This window comes from Acinonyx jubatus, chromosome A2, assembly GCF_027475565.1.
Source record: "Acinonyx jubatus isolate Ajub_Pintada_27869175 chromosome A2, VMU_Ajub_asm_v1.0, whole genome shotgun sequence".
Taxonomy (NCBI): domain Eukaryota; kingdom Metazoa; phylum Chordata; class Mammalia; order Carnivora; family Felidae; genus Acinonyx; species Acinonyx jubatus.
In genome coordinates, this window is record NC_069383.1 from 148,830,867 (window position 1) to 148,846,605 (window position 15,739).

Here is a 15,739-nt window from a genome sequence, read left to right on the forward strand (position 1 = left end):
GATACAGCAAGACACGCAGAGGCCCACGCTGGGTAGCGGAGGAGGTGCGCAGCCTGCCTCGACTGGCGGAAGAGGCGGGCGCAAGAGTTCGTCTGAGACCTGCCTGGCCCCGATGCTGCGCATGCGTCCGCGCGTGCCCTCTTCGGTTAGGGACCGGGTCCCCAGAAGGGGCGGGGCCGGCCTCCGCGCCGGAAGGGGGTTGACTGGGCGGGGCCGGGAGGTGGCGGTGGCGGCTGCGCGCGCGCGCGCGCGGGTGCGAACGGGGAACGTTGCGAGGGCCGGGCCGGGCGGTGGGACGACGGACGGCGACGATGGCCGCGGCGGCGGGCGGCGGCGGGCTGGGGGCGGCGGCGGGCGCCGCGGGCGCGGGAGGCGCGGCGGCGGCTGCGGGCCTGGCCGTTTATCGGCGGAAGGACGGTGGCCCGGCCAGCAAGTTTTGGGAAAGCCCGGAGACGGTGTCCCAGCTGGATTCGGTGCGGGTCTGGCTGGGCAAGCACTACAAGAAGGTGGGTTCGCGCGCCCGTGGGGACTAGGGGCCACGCGACGGGAGCCCGGCGCAGCTTCTGGCCTCGCGGGCCTCGGGCCGCCCCTCCCCCCGCCCCCCCCCCACCCCCGCGCCACGAGGGACAACAAAGGCAGGCGCCTGGGCCCGCCACGCCCCCGCCGTCCGCTCTCGGCGCCCGCACGCCCGGGGCTCCACCGGGCCCTCGGGGCCGGGCCTCTGGGAGTTCCCGCACGCGGGCGAGAGCCACAGCTCACTCTAGTGTGCAAGGGGCAACTGGAGCTCTGCAAGAGGGAGGGCGTGAATCTCTTTTGTTAGCTGCATTGGGTGTGCGAACAGTAATTTTTACAAACTGTCCGAGCCTGTGTTCTAAGAGCAGCTCCAAGTTTTGTTTATAGACTCGTCTTCAAAGTCAAGTGAGGTAGCTAATGGTCTCCTACCTGTTGTTCATTTGTTAAAGAATGACTTTACGAAGACTTTAAGAAGTTAACAGGTTGATATTATAGATGATAGACTCGATGAGCACTGATATTAAAAAATGATAGTTTTTACTTGTACTTTTAGTTCCGTATAGTGTGCGCACAAGAATTAACGTTCACTCGTACCTAATGTGTTGCTTAATGAGGCCTTCCCTGAGAACCCCGTTTATATTAGATTGCCCCACTTCCTATCACCTTTATTTTCTTGGCACCACTATCTGAGATAATTTTTTTTTTTTCATTTAGCTGTTTCTCCTGCTTTGGGGAGGTAAGTTCCGCTGAGTCAGTGGTATTGAAAGTTGTGACTTAATCTCTTATTTATCACAAGTGTTTTTTAACTTCCCCTTGCAGATACATAGGAATGACTCCCTTAGAAGGTGTAATGAAAAAAAAAAAAAAAGGTGTAATGAAGCAAACAGCCCAGATATTTCTCCCAGTGGAGAATATCCACTCTGCCCCAGATTTCTGAGCACTCCTTTCAAGTTCCCGAATTCCCCCTTTGAGAACCATACCACTGGGGCAAGGACCTTGTCAGGCCTCTTCACTGCAATGCCGCCCCTCAACATGGTACTCATTGCCTCGCCCTTAATAGTTGCTTAGTAAATATTTATTCAATGAATGAAAAGGTGAAGTAGTGTAGAAGCCTATTCATTTGAGTTCCGCAGCTCAGTGGAGTCTGTCAGCTTTTGGAGGTTGATAGGGGCAGGATGTTGTGTTCCTTTGACGTTACGATGTGTGCTTTCAGAAATGACTGTTTCTTACAGAAGTTTTAGGAAGTGAGAGACCAAATATATTTTTATTTATGATATATTTTTAGATAATTTGACTTTTTTCTGCCTAAAATTTTGCAGTCACATTTGGGATTCCCAGTTTTTGTCATCTGCATGTATGCAGACAAGAATATTGCTCTCCCTAATACAGTGATAAATTGGTCACTTTTCTTGTGTAGGCAGCAGAGCTTCTAGAAGTTATGGGAATTGAATATATATTGGGTTATATATATATATATGGGTTGTGGGAATTGAATATATATTATGAAAGTGTTATTTTTTATCACATGCCCTTCAGCCAATGCTTTGGGTTTTAAATTCAGTGTATCTTAATGTAGCCTTGCCCCTCCCCTATTTGGATATCTTTATTGAGGTATAATTGACATATTAGTTTATCAATGTAGTTTAAAAATTTTTTTTATGTTTATTTTTGAGAGAGAGAGAGAGAGAGCGCACGCGTGCATTAGTGGGAGAGGGTCAGAGAGAGAGGGAGACACAGAATCCGAAGCAGGCTCCAGGCTCTGAGCTGTCAGCACAGAGCCCAATGCGGGGCTTGAACTGACGGACCACGAGATCATCACCTGAGCCAAAGTTGACAGCTTAACCGACTGAGCCACCCAGGTGCCCCAAGTTTATCAATGTAGTTTTAGCAGAAATATGAGGAATATTCCTTTGGATATCAAGGAAGAGAAAGGAAAAAGAGAAATAGTCATTTCTACCTCCAAACTTTGTGTGCATCTGTTTGGGCCCAGTTCTAAGAGAGCAGCTGAAGGCTTGGTTGTGTTTGGTGGGCAAGGAAGTGGCTATGAGGCTGGCTCAAGGATTTGTCTTAGAGTATTGAGGCCATTGGGTGAATATTCTCAGGGTTTCATAAGGCCAGAGTATATTCCCTGGGTCCCCTCCAATTCAGAATTGTATATTCCTTAGACCTGACACCCAGAATCCTGTCAGCCTCAGAGAGTGGTGTTTGGAGTGGTGAAAGTATTAGCCAGAACACCCTATATATCTCTACTTGGTGTACACATTGTTGGGTTTTAACTAAACTTTTCTGTAGCACTTAATACTGCATTTTCAGATTCATAAATATCAGCAATTATGAAATAAATATGACATTGGTAGTCCCATTTATATTGATAAGTTTATCCATGCATTCTGCTAACAACTTGGCATCTAATCATATCTGGGCACTTAAACCATAACTCACTGAAATTCTTACAACAGTCTTAAGTAATAGATATTTATTTAATTTTATACATGAACGGAACCCACAGCTCCAGATTTAAGTGACTTCTCAAGATTACAAGTAGGAATGGCAGATTTAGAATTCAATGAAGGTCTTCCCTGGCTGTAAATCCCCATTTTTTTTTTTTTGCCACACTTAATGCCTCTCATCAAAGAACTTAGTGGAACGTAGCGGAAAATGTAGTGGTAAAGGTAGGCATAGACACCTACTTGTAAAACTCACGTGGTTTCAAATTGAAAGAAAACTTGTATTTTTATTTTCTGTGTGTCCTTAGTAAGTGCTCTGTCCATGTTTGTTCAATGAATGAACAGATTAACTAGGAACCTATTTGTTTAAGGTTTGTTGATAAATTTGGCTCAGCAGCACACAAAGGAGAGTGAATATTTTTTCACTGGAATGAGCTTCAGCTAGGCCAAAGAAGTCCAGAGGAGGTGACTCCTGGAGGGAAGCAGAGGGCGGTTACCTATTGGCTTGAAATTGCATTTTTATTTTTTTTTAATTTAGTATTATTATTTTTAAATTTTTGAGAGAGAGAGAGAGACAGTGCGAGTGGGTGAGGGGCAAAAAGAGAGGGAGACAGAATCTGAAGCAGGCTCCAGGCTCTGAGCTGTCAGCACAGAGCCCAACGTGGTGCTTGAACTCATGAACCCTGAGATCATGACCTGAGCCGAAGTCACACGCTCAACTGACTGAGCCACCCAGGTGCCCTGCATTTTTATTTTATTTTTATTATTTAGAGAGCGGGGGAGAGGGGCTGGGGGGGGGGGGCGGAATCTCAAGTAGGCTCCATGCTCAGCACAGAGCCCGACATGGCGTTTAATCTCACGACCCTGGGATCATATCAGAGTTGAAAGCAAGAGTCAGATGCTTAACCAACTGAGCCATCTAGGTGCCCTGAGGTTGCATTTTAAGTCCCAGCTGCAATGTAGAAGCTTGTTCATCTCCTGCCTGAGCTGCCTTCTTTCTATTATTGGGTACATGTCTTTCATTCTAACTTTGATGAAGATGAGAGCTGTATTTCTGAGTATAGTTTCTGAGTGGTTTTCAAATGATAACACCTCACTGATCTTAAATTGATTCAAGTCAGATACCTTGAAGGTGAAGTATATCTGTAAACCATTAAGATCCCAGGTAAGTTTCTTCCTGGTTTGGCTTATTCCTTAAAATAAGATTTAAGATGTCAGGATGATTTCAGGATGATTTAAATCTAAGGGTGATCACTAAAACAGACCAGATTGCCTAAGGAATGCATTTCAGTACTCTTTACATAAAGTATTTAACAGTTAAAGACAGTTTTTTGTTTGTTTTATGGGACCTTGGCTGCAATAGGATTGTTCAGAGACAAGTTGAACTTCGGATACTCAATGTTATAGGTAACATAAACAGATGCATTGATACAATTTTCTAAACTTAGATCTTCTTGCCATTCTTAATCAAAACACTTCAGGCTAAAAGTCTTTGGTTGTCTTAAGTAAAACATGCTGTTGAACTTCTTTTTGATCAAAAGATAAAAAAATTATTATTTAAATTCAAGTTAGTTAACATATGGTGTAGTATTGGTTTCAGGAATAGAATTCAGTGATTCATCACTTATGTACAATACCCAGTGGTCATCTCAACAAGTGCCCTCCTTAATGTCCATCACCCATTTTGCCCATCTCCCCATCCACCTTGTTTGTTCTCTGTATTTAAAGAGTCTCTTATGGTTTGCCTCGTTGTTTTTATTTTATTTTTCCTTCCCTTCCACTGTGTTCATATTTTTTTTTTTTACTTTTTTTAATGTTTATTTTTGAGAGAGAGAGAGCATGAGCAGGAGAGGGCCAGAGAGAGAGGGAAACACAGAATTCAAAGCAGACTCCAGGCTCTGAGCTGTCAGCACAGAGCCTGATGCGGGGCTCAAACTCACGAACCATGATATTATGACCTGAGCTGAAGTCAGATGCTTAACCAACTGAGCCGCCCAGGCGCCCCTGTTTTGTTTCTTAAATTACACATATGAGTGAAATAATATTTGTCTTTCTCTGACTGATTTATTTTGCTTTGCATAATATCCTCTAGTTCCATCCATGTTGTTGCAGATGGCAAGGTTCCATTCTTCTTGATCGCCCAGTAAGATTCCATTGTGTATATATACCACATCTTTATCCATTCATCAGTTGATGGACATTTGGGCTCTTTCCATAATTTGGGTATTGTTGATAGCACTGCTATAAACATTGGGGTGCATGTGCCCCTTCCGTCAAATCTGCATTTTTGTATCCTTTGGATAAATACTAGTAGTGCAATTGCTGGGTTGTAGGGTAGTTCTGTTTTTAACTTTTTGAGAAACCTCCATACTATTCAAAAGATAAAATGATTATGACTGAAATAGTCTATAGTCATTAATTTTTGTTAGTCAGGATTCAGTGTTTTAAAAGCTGTCAAGAGCCTTTTATGTTAAAAAAATTTTTTTGTTTATTTATTTTTGAGAGTGAGAAAGATAGAGCAGGAGCAGGGGAGGGGCAGAGAGAGAGAGGGAGACACAGAATCCGAAGCAGGCTTTAGGCTCTTGAGCCATCAGTACAGAGCCTGATGTGTGCTTGGACTGACACATTGTGAGATCATGACGTGAGCTGAAGTAGGACACTTACCTGACTGGGCCACCCAGATGCCCCAAGAACCTTTTATGTTTTAGGTGATATTTTTGAAAGCTTTTGAAATGAGCTCTATTATAGCAGTATGGGATGTGAAGAGCATTCCACTTTGGAAGTTGTGAGTTCAGTACTCTTGGCTGCTAATTGGTGGTGTCCTTGAGCAGATGACTTGATTCCTGTTTTAATTTTCCATTTGTAGATTGGGAGTAAGACTAACTCCCATAAGACTGTTGTTTGATTCAAATGAGATAGTAATTGAAGATGGGATTATGTACATTTGAGGTGATAATGATATTTTTGTGTACATCCCATGGTGATCTTGCTTCATTCTTATTGGTTAAATAGAATGTTGATTTTAGACATTTAAAAGTTGATTTAAAAACTTTAGTGGTATCTGGCTGACTCAGAGCATGTGACTCTTAACCTCAAGGTCGTGAGTTCAAGGCCCACATTGGGTGTGGAGCCTACTTAAAAACAAATAAAACGTTATAGTCCTACATTGGCTGCATTTTCAGTGGGTGTAAGGTATGGTTTACACTAATGCATTGATGTAGCAGTTTATTTATGAATTACAAATGTTATGTTTCTAATTTCTTTTTTTCTTTTTGAGGGAGGGAGAGAGTGCAAGTGCGAGTTAGGGAGATGGGCACAGAGAAAGGGAGAGAATCTCAAATAGGCTCCACACTCAGCATGGAACCCGATGTGGAACTTGATCTGATGACTATGATATCATGACCTGAGCTGAAATCAAGAGTCGGATGCTTAACCAACTGTGCCACCCATTGCCCCGGAAAAAAAAGTTTCTAACCAAGGTTAAATATTTTGTAATTTAAAAATTGGATTTTAAAATAGCTAAATAATACTGAATGGACTTTGAACTTGGCCATCTTTATTCTGAAACTATAAGGTTGTCCATATGAAACTTTTACATGTTTTTTGTATTCTGAATGACAGTATATCAAATGAAACATGCATAATAGTGTAATTTAGAATGTATATGAAGCTATGTATGTAACAGTTACTAAGTTTAGTTTTTGCCTGAAGGGTTGATTCGGTTTTTGCTGACAACCTTCCTGTAAGGTGGTGTCTTTTTCAGTTTCAGGATTTGGCATTGTTCAGTGATCTGCAGGTATCTGAAAGATAAAGTTAGGCTTATCAGTCTTTCATGCTTTACGATGTGCAAAAAAACTGCAGTACATTGTATGACTCCTTTGAGAAACCTATACTTATTAAAGATAATAAAGTTACCTTGTGGATATATATTCCATATTTTGTCAGTTCTGTAGGACACATTTGAAGAGTCTATTAAGATAATTTGAGGGGTGCCTGGGTGGCTCAGTTGGTTAAGCGTCTGACTCTTGATTTCACCTCAGGTCATGATCTCACAGTATGTGAGTTCGAGCCTCACATCAGGCTCTGCACTGACAGTACGGAGGCTGTTTGGGATTCTCTCTCTCCCTTCTGTCTCTATCCCTACCCTGCTTGCTCTCTCTCTCAAAATAGATTTAAAAAAAAAAAAAAGATAATGTGAGTGTTACAAATTACTTACCAATTGAGTAATGTTAAAGGATTTACTATGTTGAATAAATCGGAAAAAACCTGATACTGAATTTTCACTTGAAAGTGTATCGTTCTTAATTTTTTCTTTTTTTTAAACGTTTATTTGTTTTTGAGACAGAGAGAGACAGAGCATGAACGGGGGAGGGTCAGAGAGAGAGGGAGACACAGAATCTGAAACAGGCTCCAGGCCTTGAGCAGTCAGCACAGAGCCTGACGCGGGGCTTAAACTCACCGACCGCGAGATCATGACCTGAGCCGAAGTCGGCCGCTTAACCGACTGAGCCACCCAGGCGCCCCGAAAGTGTATGGTTCTTAAAAATGTAAACTTGATAGTTTTTGTAGGAATTGGCGATATAGGAAACGGAAATTGTAGTAGTTTTTAACATTTAAAAATTGTATAAATGTGTTTTAACTTTTGAGTTATAATAAACTGTATTCTTTAAGACATAGTAATATCTGAAACAGATTTTTTAAAAAGTTTAGGGGTCCTTAGGGTACCTGGGTGGCTCAGTCGGTTATGTATCCAACTGTTGATCTCAGCTCAGGTCTTGATCTCCTGGTGGTTGAGTTCAAGCCCCTCATTGGACTCTTCGCTAGGTGTGAAGCCTCCATAAAAAAAAAAATGAAATAAAAAGTTTAGTGGTTCTTTTTTAGACACGATGTTTAAAAAAAATGTTTTTTAATGTTTATTTTTGAGAGAGAGAGAGAGACAGAACTCAAGTGGGGGAGGACCAGAGGGAGAGGGAGACACAGTACAAAGCAGGCTCTAGGCTCTGAGCTGTCAGCATAGAGTCCAAGGTGGGGCTCGAATTCAGGACCCACGAAATCATGACCTGAGCCGTAGTCAGACGCTTAACCGACTGAGCCACCCAGGTGCCCCTTAAACACTATTTTAAAAAAATGTTTATTGATTTTGAGAGAGAGAGAGAGAGAAAGAGCATGAGTCTGGGAGGGGCAGAGAGAGAGAATCCCAAGCAGGCTTTGCACTTTCAACACAGACTTAGGGCTCAAACCCACCAACTATGAGATCATGAGCTGAGCTGAAATCAAGAATCAGATGCTTAACTTACCGAGCCACCCACGTGCCCCAAAAGTTTAGTGGTTCTTAAAGTAGGTTCCCAGTCTAGTTGTGTCACCTGGAAGTTGTTAGAAATGCAAATTCTTGGGCCTGACCTATTGAATTGGAAACTCTGAGTAGGTCTGAAATTTGAAAATATTTTAGATCAACAGAATTGACGTCTTATGTGCTTAATGGTATGAAACTTGTTAACATTTTTTTGACTGGTGTTCTACTTTGTGGTCTTATGGAAATGTGTTTTGATGGAATACACTTCATAGAAAACTTAAAAAAATTTTTTAAATGTATATTTTTGGGAGAGAGAAAAAGACAGGATGTGAGCAGAAGAGGGGCAGAGAAAGAAGAAGACACAGAATCCGAAGCAGGCTCCAGGCTCTAGGCTCTGAGCTGTTAGCACAGAGCCTGACTGGGGCTCCAACTCACAAACCGTGAGATCACAACCTGAGCCGAAGTCAGACACTTAACTGACTGAGCTGCCCAGGCGCCCCTAGAAAAGAAAACTTTTTATAAGGATGACAGAGGAGTTGTCTAGAACAGGAATAGGCAGAATTTTTCTATTAAGGGCAGGAGAGTAAATATTTTAGGGTTTGCAGGTCATGTCATCTCAGTTGCAACTGCTCGACTCTGCTGTTACATGAAAGCAGCCATAGACAGTGTGTAATGAATGAGTGTGCTGTGTTTGGATAAAACTTTACTTATGGACAGTGAAATTTGAATTTCATCTAATATTAGTGTGTCAGAAATACTATTCTTTAAAATTTCTTTCCAGCCAGGTTTTTCAAAAAATTAAAAATAGAACTATTCTACAACCCAGCAATTGCACTACTAGGTATTTATCCAAAGGATACAGGTGTGCTGTTTTGAAGGGGCACATGAACCTTAATGTTTATAGCAGCACTATCACCAATAGCCAAAGTATGGAAAGAGCCCAAATGTCCATCGATGGATGAATGGATAAAGATGTGGTACACACACACACACACACACACACACACACACACACAATGGAGTATTACTCAGCAATCAAAAAGAATTAAATCTTGCATTTGCAACTACGTGGATGGAACTAGAGGGTATTATGCTAAGCGAAATTAGAGAAAGACAAATATATGACTTCACTCATGAGGATTTTAAGATACAAAACAGATGAACATAAGAGAAGGGAAGCAAAAATAATATAAAACCAGGGAAGGGGATAAAAACATAAGAGACTCTTAAATAATGGAGAACAAACAGGGTTGCTAGAGGGGTTGTGGGAGGGGGGATGGGCTAAATGGGTAAGGGGCATTAAGGAATCTACTGAAATCTTTGTTGCACTATATGCTAACTAACTTGGGTGTAAATTACAAAAAAAAAAAATCAAAATCAAAAATAAAAGATTACCACCCTAAAGAAAAAATTTGTTTCCAACCATTTAAAAATGTAAAAACTGTTCTTAGCTTGTGGGCTACAGAGAAACAGGCAGTGGGCTAGATTTTACCAACCTTTGGTCACGTAATATAAAGCATGTCAACAAAATACCAGTCTTAGCAAAGTGAACTGCATGCTGGTTGTTTGATTTAGAGTGGAAAGCTAATGCACCTGAATAGATAAAAATGTGGGAGGATACTAAGCTTTAAGAATTGCCTTTTTATATCATGCTTTATCTTTGCTTGGCCGTAGTACAAATTGAGAGCCATTCAATCTAGTAACAGTAGACTGCCGCTGATACCATTTTGCCATATATAAATCACTTAAAAATTATTTGTTGTAATAGAAACTTATCTCATTAATCTTCAAATGTTGGATGATACTGGGAAAGAGGTTTGTTCCAGGAAGAAAAATTTGTTATCTTTTCAATTTCAAGGAGGTATAGATGTTTTTTCCTGCTCAAAATTGGAGGTTTAACAAAAATTACTGAATGTATTGGCTTTTCATAGTGATATTGAACATTCAATACCTAATTAAACTTTTATATTTAATTTATGCTTGCTGATTTATGATTTTCCTGTCATGTTGCCCGTTATCTTTCCTTGCTGTGGAACTATCTTGCTGTCTTCCACTAGTTTGACCTTTGAACATTGTCGACAGCCATGCGGATAAGTTTTCACATGTGCTTGTTTAAAAAAATGTTTTTTGTTGTAAAAAACAGAATTTACCATCCTAACCATTTTTAAGTTTACATACATATATTTTTTGATGCATAAAACTAACCATTTTAATATATTCAAAACTTCTTGCCATAAAATAACCATTTTGTTATGTTTAGAGTTTCTGTGTGTCAGGAATTTAGAAGTTTCTGTGTGTCAGGGTGCAGTGGGGACAGTTGTCTCTGCTCAATGATGTCTAGGGCTTCGACTGGATAGATTTGATGATTGGGGATGACTTGACAGCTGGGGGCAGAATCATCTGGAACCATTTTTACTCATGTGTCTGGTGGTGGTTCCATTAGTTTTCTGGAATATCAGCTGGGGCTTCTGGCCATAGCATATCCAAGTGGCTTCTCCATGTAGCCTGTGCTTCCTCAAAGTATGATGACCTTTAGGTAGTTGGACTTCATGGTAGTTCAGAGCTCCGAAGGTGACTTGCCCGAAAGGACTACATGGAAGCTGTAGAACCTTTTTTGACTTATCCTCAGAGGTTCACAATATCACTTTTTTCCCCCTATTGCATTCTAACGGTTCCAAGTTCATCCTTAAGGTTGGTCTTGATTCAGCAAAAGAGGGCATACACCCTACTTCTTTTTTTTCTTAATTTTTTTTTTTAATGTTTGTTTATTTTTGAGAGAGAGAGGGAGGGAGACACAGAATCTGAAGCAGGCTCCAGGCTCTGAGCTATCAGACACAGCCCGATGTAGGGCTCGAACCCACAGACCACAAGATGATGACCTGAGCTGCATGAAGTCAGACACTTAACCGACTGACCCACCCAGGCATCCCTGTATACACCCTGCTTCTTAATGAGAAGAGTGTCAAAGAAATTTGTGGGTCTGTTTTAAAAACAGTACAGTCTACTCTCTCGTCAGAAGTTATTTATATTCATCTCACATAACAAAATACATTTGCTAGTAGGTCTCATCTCACTACAGTGACTGTCAGGCTCAAGTTTGAGGTTTTGGATCTCACCATCTACTTTAGGTCTAGGTGCACACGAGGTGACTTGGATTCATTGCTAGGACATGGTTTCTCTCATTCTGAAACCTGTTAACTAAAGAGACAAAGTTATTTCTCCTCACCGCCCTCAGTATTTGTTTTTTGTAAGCTCCTTTACAGCAGAGAGCATGGTTCAGACCTCTGCAAATCTGTCACCTTGTCAGTGCTTAGTATGTAATAGGAAGTAAGGGCTCTTCCACACGATTGTCCTAGATTTTGAGTTCCTGTCTTTATCTTGCAGTATGTTCACGCAGATGCTCCTACCAACAAAACGCTGGCTGGGCTAGTGGTACAGCTTCTCCAATTCCAGGAAGATGCCTTTGGGAAGCATGTCACCAACCCGGCCTTCACCAAACTTCCGGTAAGTACATCAACTTACAGTAACACTGGGGAATCAGTGGTTTCTGTACGAAGTACTGTCTACAGCTCTTTCCTTTACTGCTACTATCCAACAGAAATAACAACGAAAAAAGAGCCTCAACAGAATTTTACCTATAGAATATTACCGTTTTTTAAGTGTGGGAAACTTCTCTTTCAGGAGTCATTTAACATTTGCATTAGGGGCGCCTGGGTGGCGCAGTCGGTTGAGCGTCCGACTTCAGCCAGGTCACGATCTCATGGTCTGTGAGTTCGAGCCCCGCGTCGGGCTCTGGGCTGATGGCTCAGAGCCTGGAGCCTGTTTCCGATTCTGTGTCTCCCTCTCTCTCTGCCCCTCCCCTGTTCATGCTCTGTCTCTCTCTGTCCCAAAAATAAATAAATAAAAAAAACGTTGAAAAAAAATTAAAAAAAATATATATTTGCATTAAACATCATAACAAGTATTTATAGACTTAACATTTTAGTACGTTGTAGTTTTCCTTGTAGTCTCTACTATACTGAGTCTTTTCCATTCTTTAATTCAATTCTTGTGGCTAGGATACTTTTTTGTGGAATTTTTATCTTCTGTAGCCAAGACTCTTCTGAGCTTGTGTGAAAATTTAATTCTGTTGTCCTTGCAATTGATACTTTGATAGTTTGGTCTCAGTTATGCTTTTTTTCCTTTTGAAATATGTAGGTTTTGTTCTTTCATTTTTTTATGTTTATTTATTTTTAATAGTTTATTTTTAATAATCTTTAACCAAGTGTGGGGCTTGAACTCATGATTTCAGAGATCGTGAATCACATGCTCTACTGACTGAGTCAGCCGGAGCCCCGGTTTTGTTCTTTCCTTAGCATTTGAATTTATAGACAAGTTTGATACTTGATTTATTTTTGAGAGAGAGAGAACGTGCACTCAAGCAGGAGAGGGGCAGGGAGAGGGAGACAGGATCTGAAGCGGGCTCTGCACTTCAGTACAGAGCCCGATGTGGGCTTGAACTCATAAATTATGAGATCATGACCTGAGCTGAAGTCTGATGCTTAACCTACTGAGCCACCCAGGCGCCGTATTAAACTTTCTGTTTTAACAGCCCATTGATATCTCAGGTATAATTGAGAATAGGAGATAGTGTATGTTTTTTTACTGGTCTTTCAGTAAATGTATTTAGTTTGCTTATCATATTTTTGTTATCCAGACGTTTTATTTATTTATTTATTTATTTATTTATTTATATTTTTTAATGTTTATTTTTGAGAGAGAGAGACTGAGCACGAGCTAGGGAGGGGGAGAGAGAGGGAGAAACAGAACTCAGAACTCAAAGCAGGCTCCAGGCTCTGAGCTGTGAGCCCAGAGCCCGACACGGGACTTGAACTCACGAACTACGAGATCATGACCTGAGCCGAAGTTGGACGCTTAACTGATTAAACCACCTAGGTACCCTCCAGACATTCATTTAGTCAGATAAAGAATTGTGGTATTTAAAAAAAATTTTTTTTAACGTTTATTTTTGAGAGCGAGAGAGAGAGAGCATAAGGCAGAGGCAGAAAGAGAGGGAGACACAGAATCCAAAGAAGGCTCCAGGCTCTGAGCTGTCAGCATAGAGCCTGACATGGGGCTTGAACCCACGGACCGTGAGATCATGACCTGAGCTGAAGTTGGCACCTGACCGACTGAGCCACCCAGGCACCCCAAGAATTGTTTTTTGTTTTTAAGTAATCTCTACCTCCAACATGAGGAAATCTCTACCCTCAGTATGGGGCTTGAACTCACAATCCTAAGATCAAGAGTCACATGCTCTATTGACTGAGCCAGCCAAGCATAGAATTGTGTTTTTTGAATCAAGTTAGGAAGCTTTCACTTGTAGTGATAAGAAATTTAGTCAAGTGTTCTTCTAGTACTTGTATGGTTTCATTTTTTACACTTAATTCTCATCTGTTTAGAATTTGTCTTGGTATTCAGTGTGAGCGATGGATCCATTTTTTTTCTTACGATTATCTGGTTACCCCAGTGACATTAAAAAGTGCTTCTTTTCCCCCATTGATTAGAACTCAACAAGTAGGTGTGAAGCATTTGGTTATTTACCAAGTTGTGAGAATTTAAAGAGCAGGGTGGTGTATTGTCTGTCCTTGGGGGGCTCATGCTCTAGTGAGCTGAATGAATAAAGCCTTTGACTTTCCTGGTGACCTCAGGTAATGTTTTCCAGGGGAAAGGACATTTGAATTTGAGACCTGAGAGTTGAGTATGAGTTCTTCAGGGAAATGCTGGAGGATGGAATTTTCAGGTAGTGATAGCAACATGTAAAAGCATAAAGGCTTGAGAAAATGTGGTACTTTACAGTTGCAGATAGTTCAAGATTAAAACTGAGGACAATAGGTAGAGAAATGGGCTAGAATCAGTCTTTTTTTTTTTTAATTTTTTAACGCTTATTTATTCTTGAGACAGAGAGAGACAGAGCATGAACAGGGGAGGGGCAGAGAGAGAGGGAGACACAAAATCTGAAACAGGCTCTGAGCTGTCAGCACAGAGCCCGACGAGGGGCTTGAACTCAGGGACTGTGAGATCATGACCTGAGCCGAAGTCAGACACTTAACCGACCAAGCCACCCAGGCGCCCCTAGAATCAGTCTTAATAGGCCGAGTTTACTATGCTAGATGTGTGATCTTTATCTCGAAAGTGATGGGGAACCACATAAGAGAGAGAGTGGAAGGTGGCTTAGTTGATTCTGGGTTTTAGAAAAATCCCACAGGCTTCAGTGTGAAGAATGGATTGGAAGCTGTTGAGATTGGAGGCTTTGAAAGTTTTGCATGAAGAATCTGCTCTCATAATCCACTATAATGACAACCTGCAGAGCAAGCAGTGGATTTAAAGAGGACAGAAAGGAATTGAAAGAGTTTAAGGGGGCAGAACTTGGTAATACTTTGGTGGGGGCAGTATAGGGGCTGGAAAAAGAAAGAATTTACTAAGGTGACTGTACCAAGCATTCAGACACCCTTAGTACTAAGGGGAAAGCCAGAGTAAAAGCAGGTTTCTAGGGAAAGGTACTCAATTTAGTTTTAATTGTGTTAGGGTTGGTTCTCCTATAGGCACCTTGGGTTTAGAAATTCTGTAGGTACTAGGAAATAAGATCTGGAATTTAGACTACAGGGTTGAATTAGAAGAGATTTGGGAGTTACTGGGTACTGGTTGAATTTGCAGTTGTAGAGCAAGATCATTCCTTCTGTTTTGATTCACTTTTTAACTGTATCCTTTTGATATACTTATATTTTAATGTGTGATTTAAGTTATATATACATGATGTATTAGCATTGTATAAGTGCATGTATATAATTTATGGATAGATTTTTAGGTATTAGAGGTATATGCTCACTTTTTACTAATGGGAATTACTCAACTGGATAATCAGTGTATTTCATTTTGTGAACTGTGTGACTAATTGAAATTTTTTTTGGTGACTTTTGTAAATTTAAAATTATTTCAAAGTAAAAATTTTGCAAGAATAGTACAAAGAACTTTCATTTTCCCTTGATTCAGAACCTCTGATTGTTAACATGTTACTACAATTGCTTTATCATTCTCTTTTAGTTTATGTGTATCTGTATTTTTTTCCTGAATCATTTGAAAGGTTCATGTTCCTTTACCTCTAGTTACGTGAGATTTTAGTTCTTATTCTTGTATATTATGAACCAGATTAGAATTATTAAATCAGGGGCTATTTGAAGTTATCATTTAAAACAGTGTAACATGGGGTGCTTGGGTGGCTCAGTCGATTGAGCGTCTCTTGATTTCAGTTTAGGTCCTGATCTCACTCTCGGTTCATGAGTTTGAGTCCTGAGTTGGGCTTGTGCTGACAGTGCAAAGCCTGCTTAGGAGTCTCTCTTGTCCTCCCCTCGTCACACTCTCTCTCAAAATAAGTAAATAATCTTAAAAAAACAAAACAAAACACTGTAACATAATACATAGAGATTGCACTTTATCAAGTATAACA

At 40.9% G+C, this 15,739-nt stretch overlaps 1 protein-coding gene across 4 annotated transcripts in view; it reads left to right on the forward strand.

The window, feature by feature from the left end:
• Positions 1-241: 241 nt before the first annotated feature.
• SMARCC1 (SWI/SNF related, matrix associated, actin dependent regulator of chromatin subfamily c member 1) overlaps positions 242-15,739 on the forward strand; it is a 171,892-nt gene continuing 156,394 nt past the window's right edge. For 3 of the 4 annotated variants that reach the window (XM_027038580.2, XM_027038581.2, XM_027038582.2), the window contains exons 1-2: positions 242-506; positions 11,638-11,757. In XM_027038580.2, coding sequence (XP_026894381.1) covers positions 312-506; positions 11,638-11,757 — 315 coding nt within the window. In that variant the 5' untranslated portion in view covers positions 242-311. Of the gene's footprint in view, positions 507-5,490; positions 6,440-11,637; positions 11,758-15,739 lie in introns of those variants that run through there. The other variant, XM_053219514.1, reaches the window with a different exon arrangement.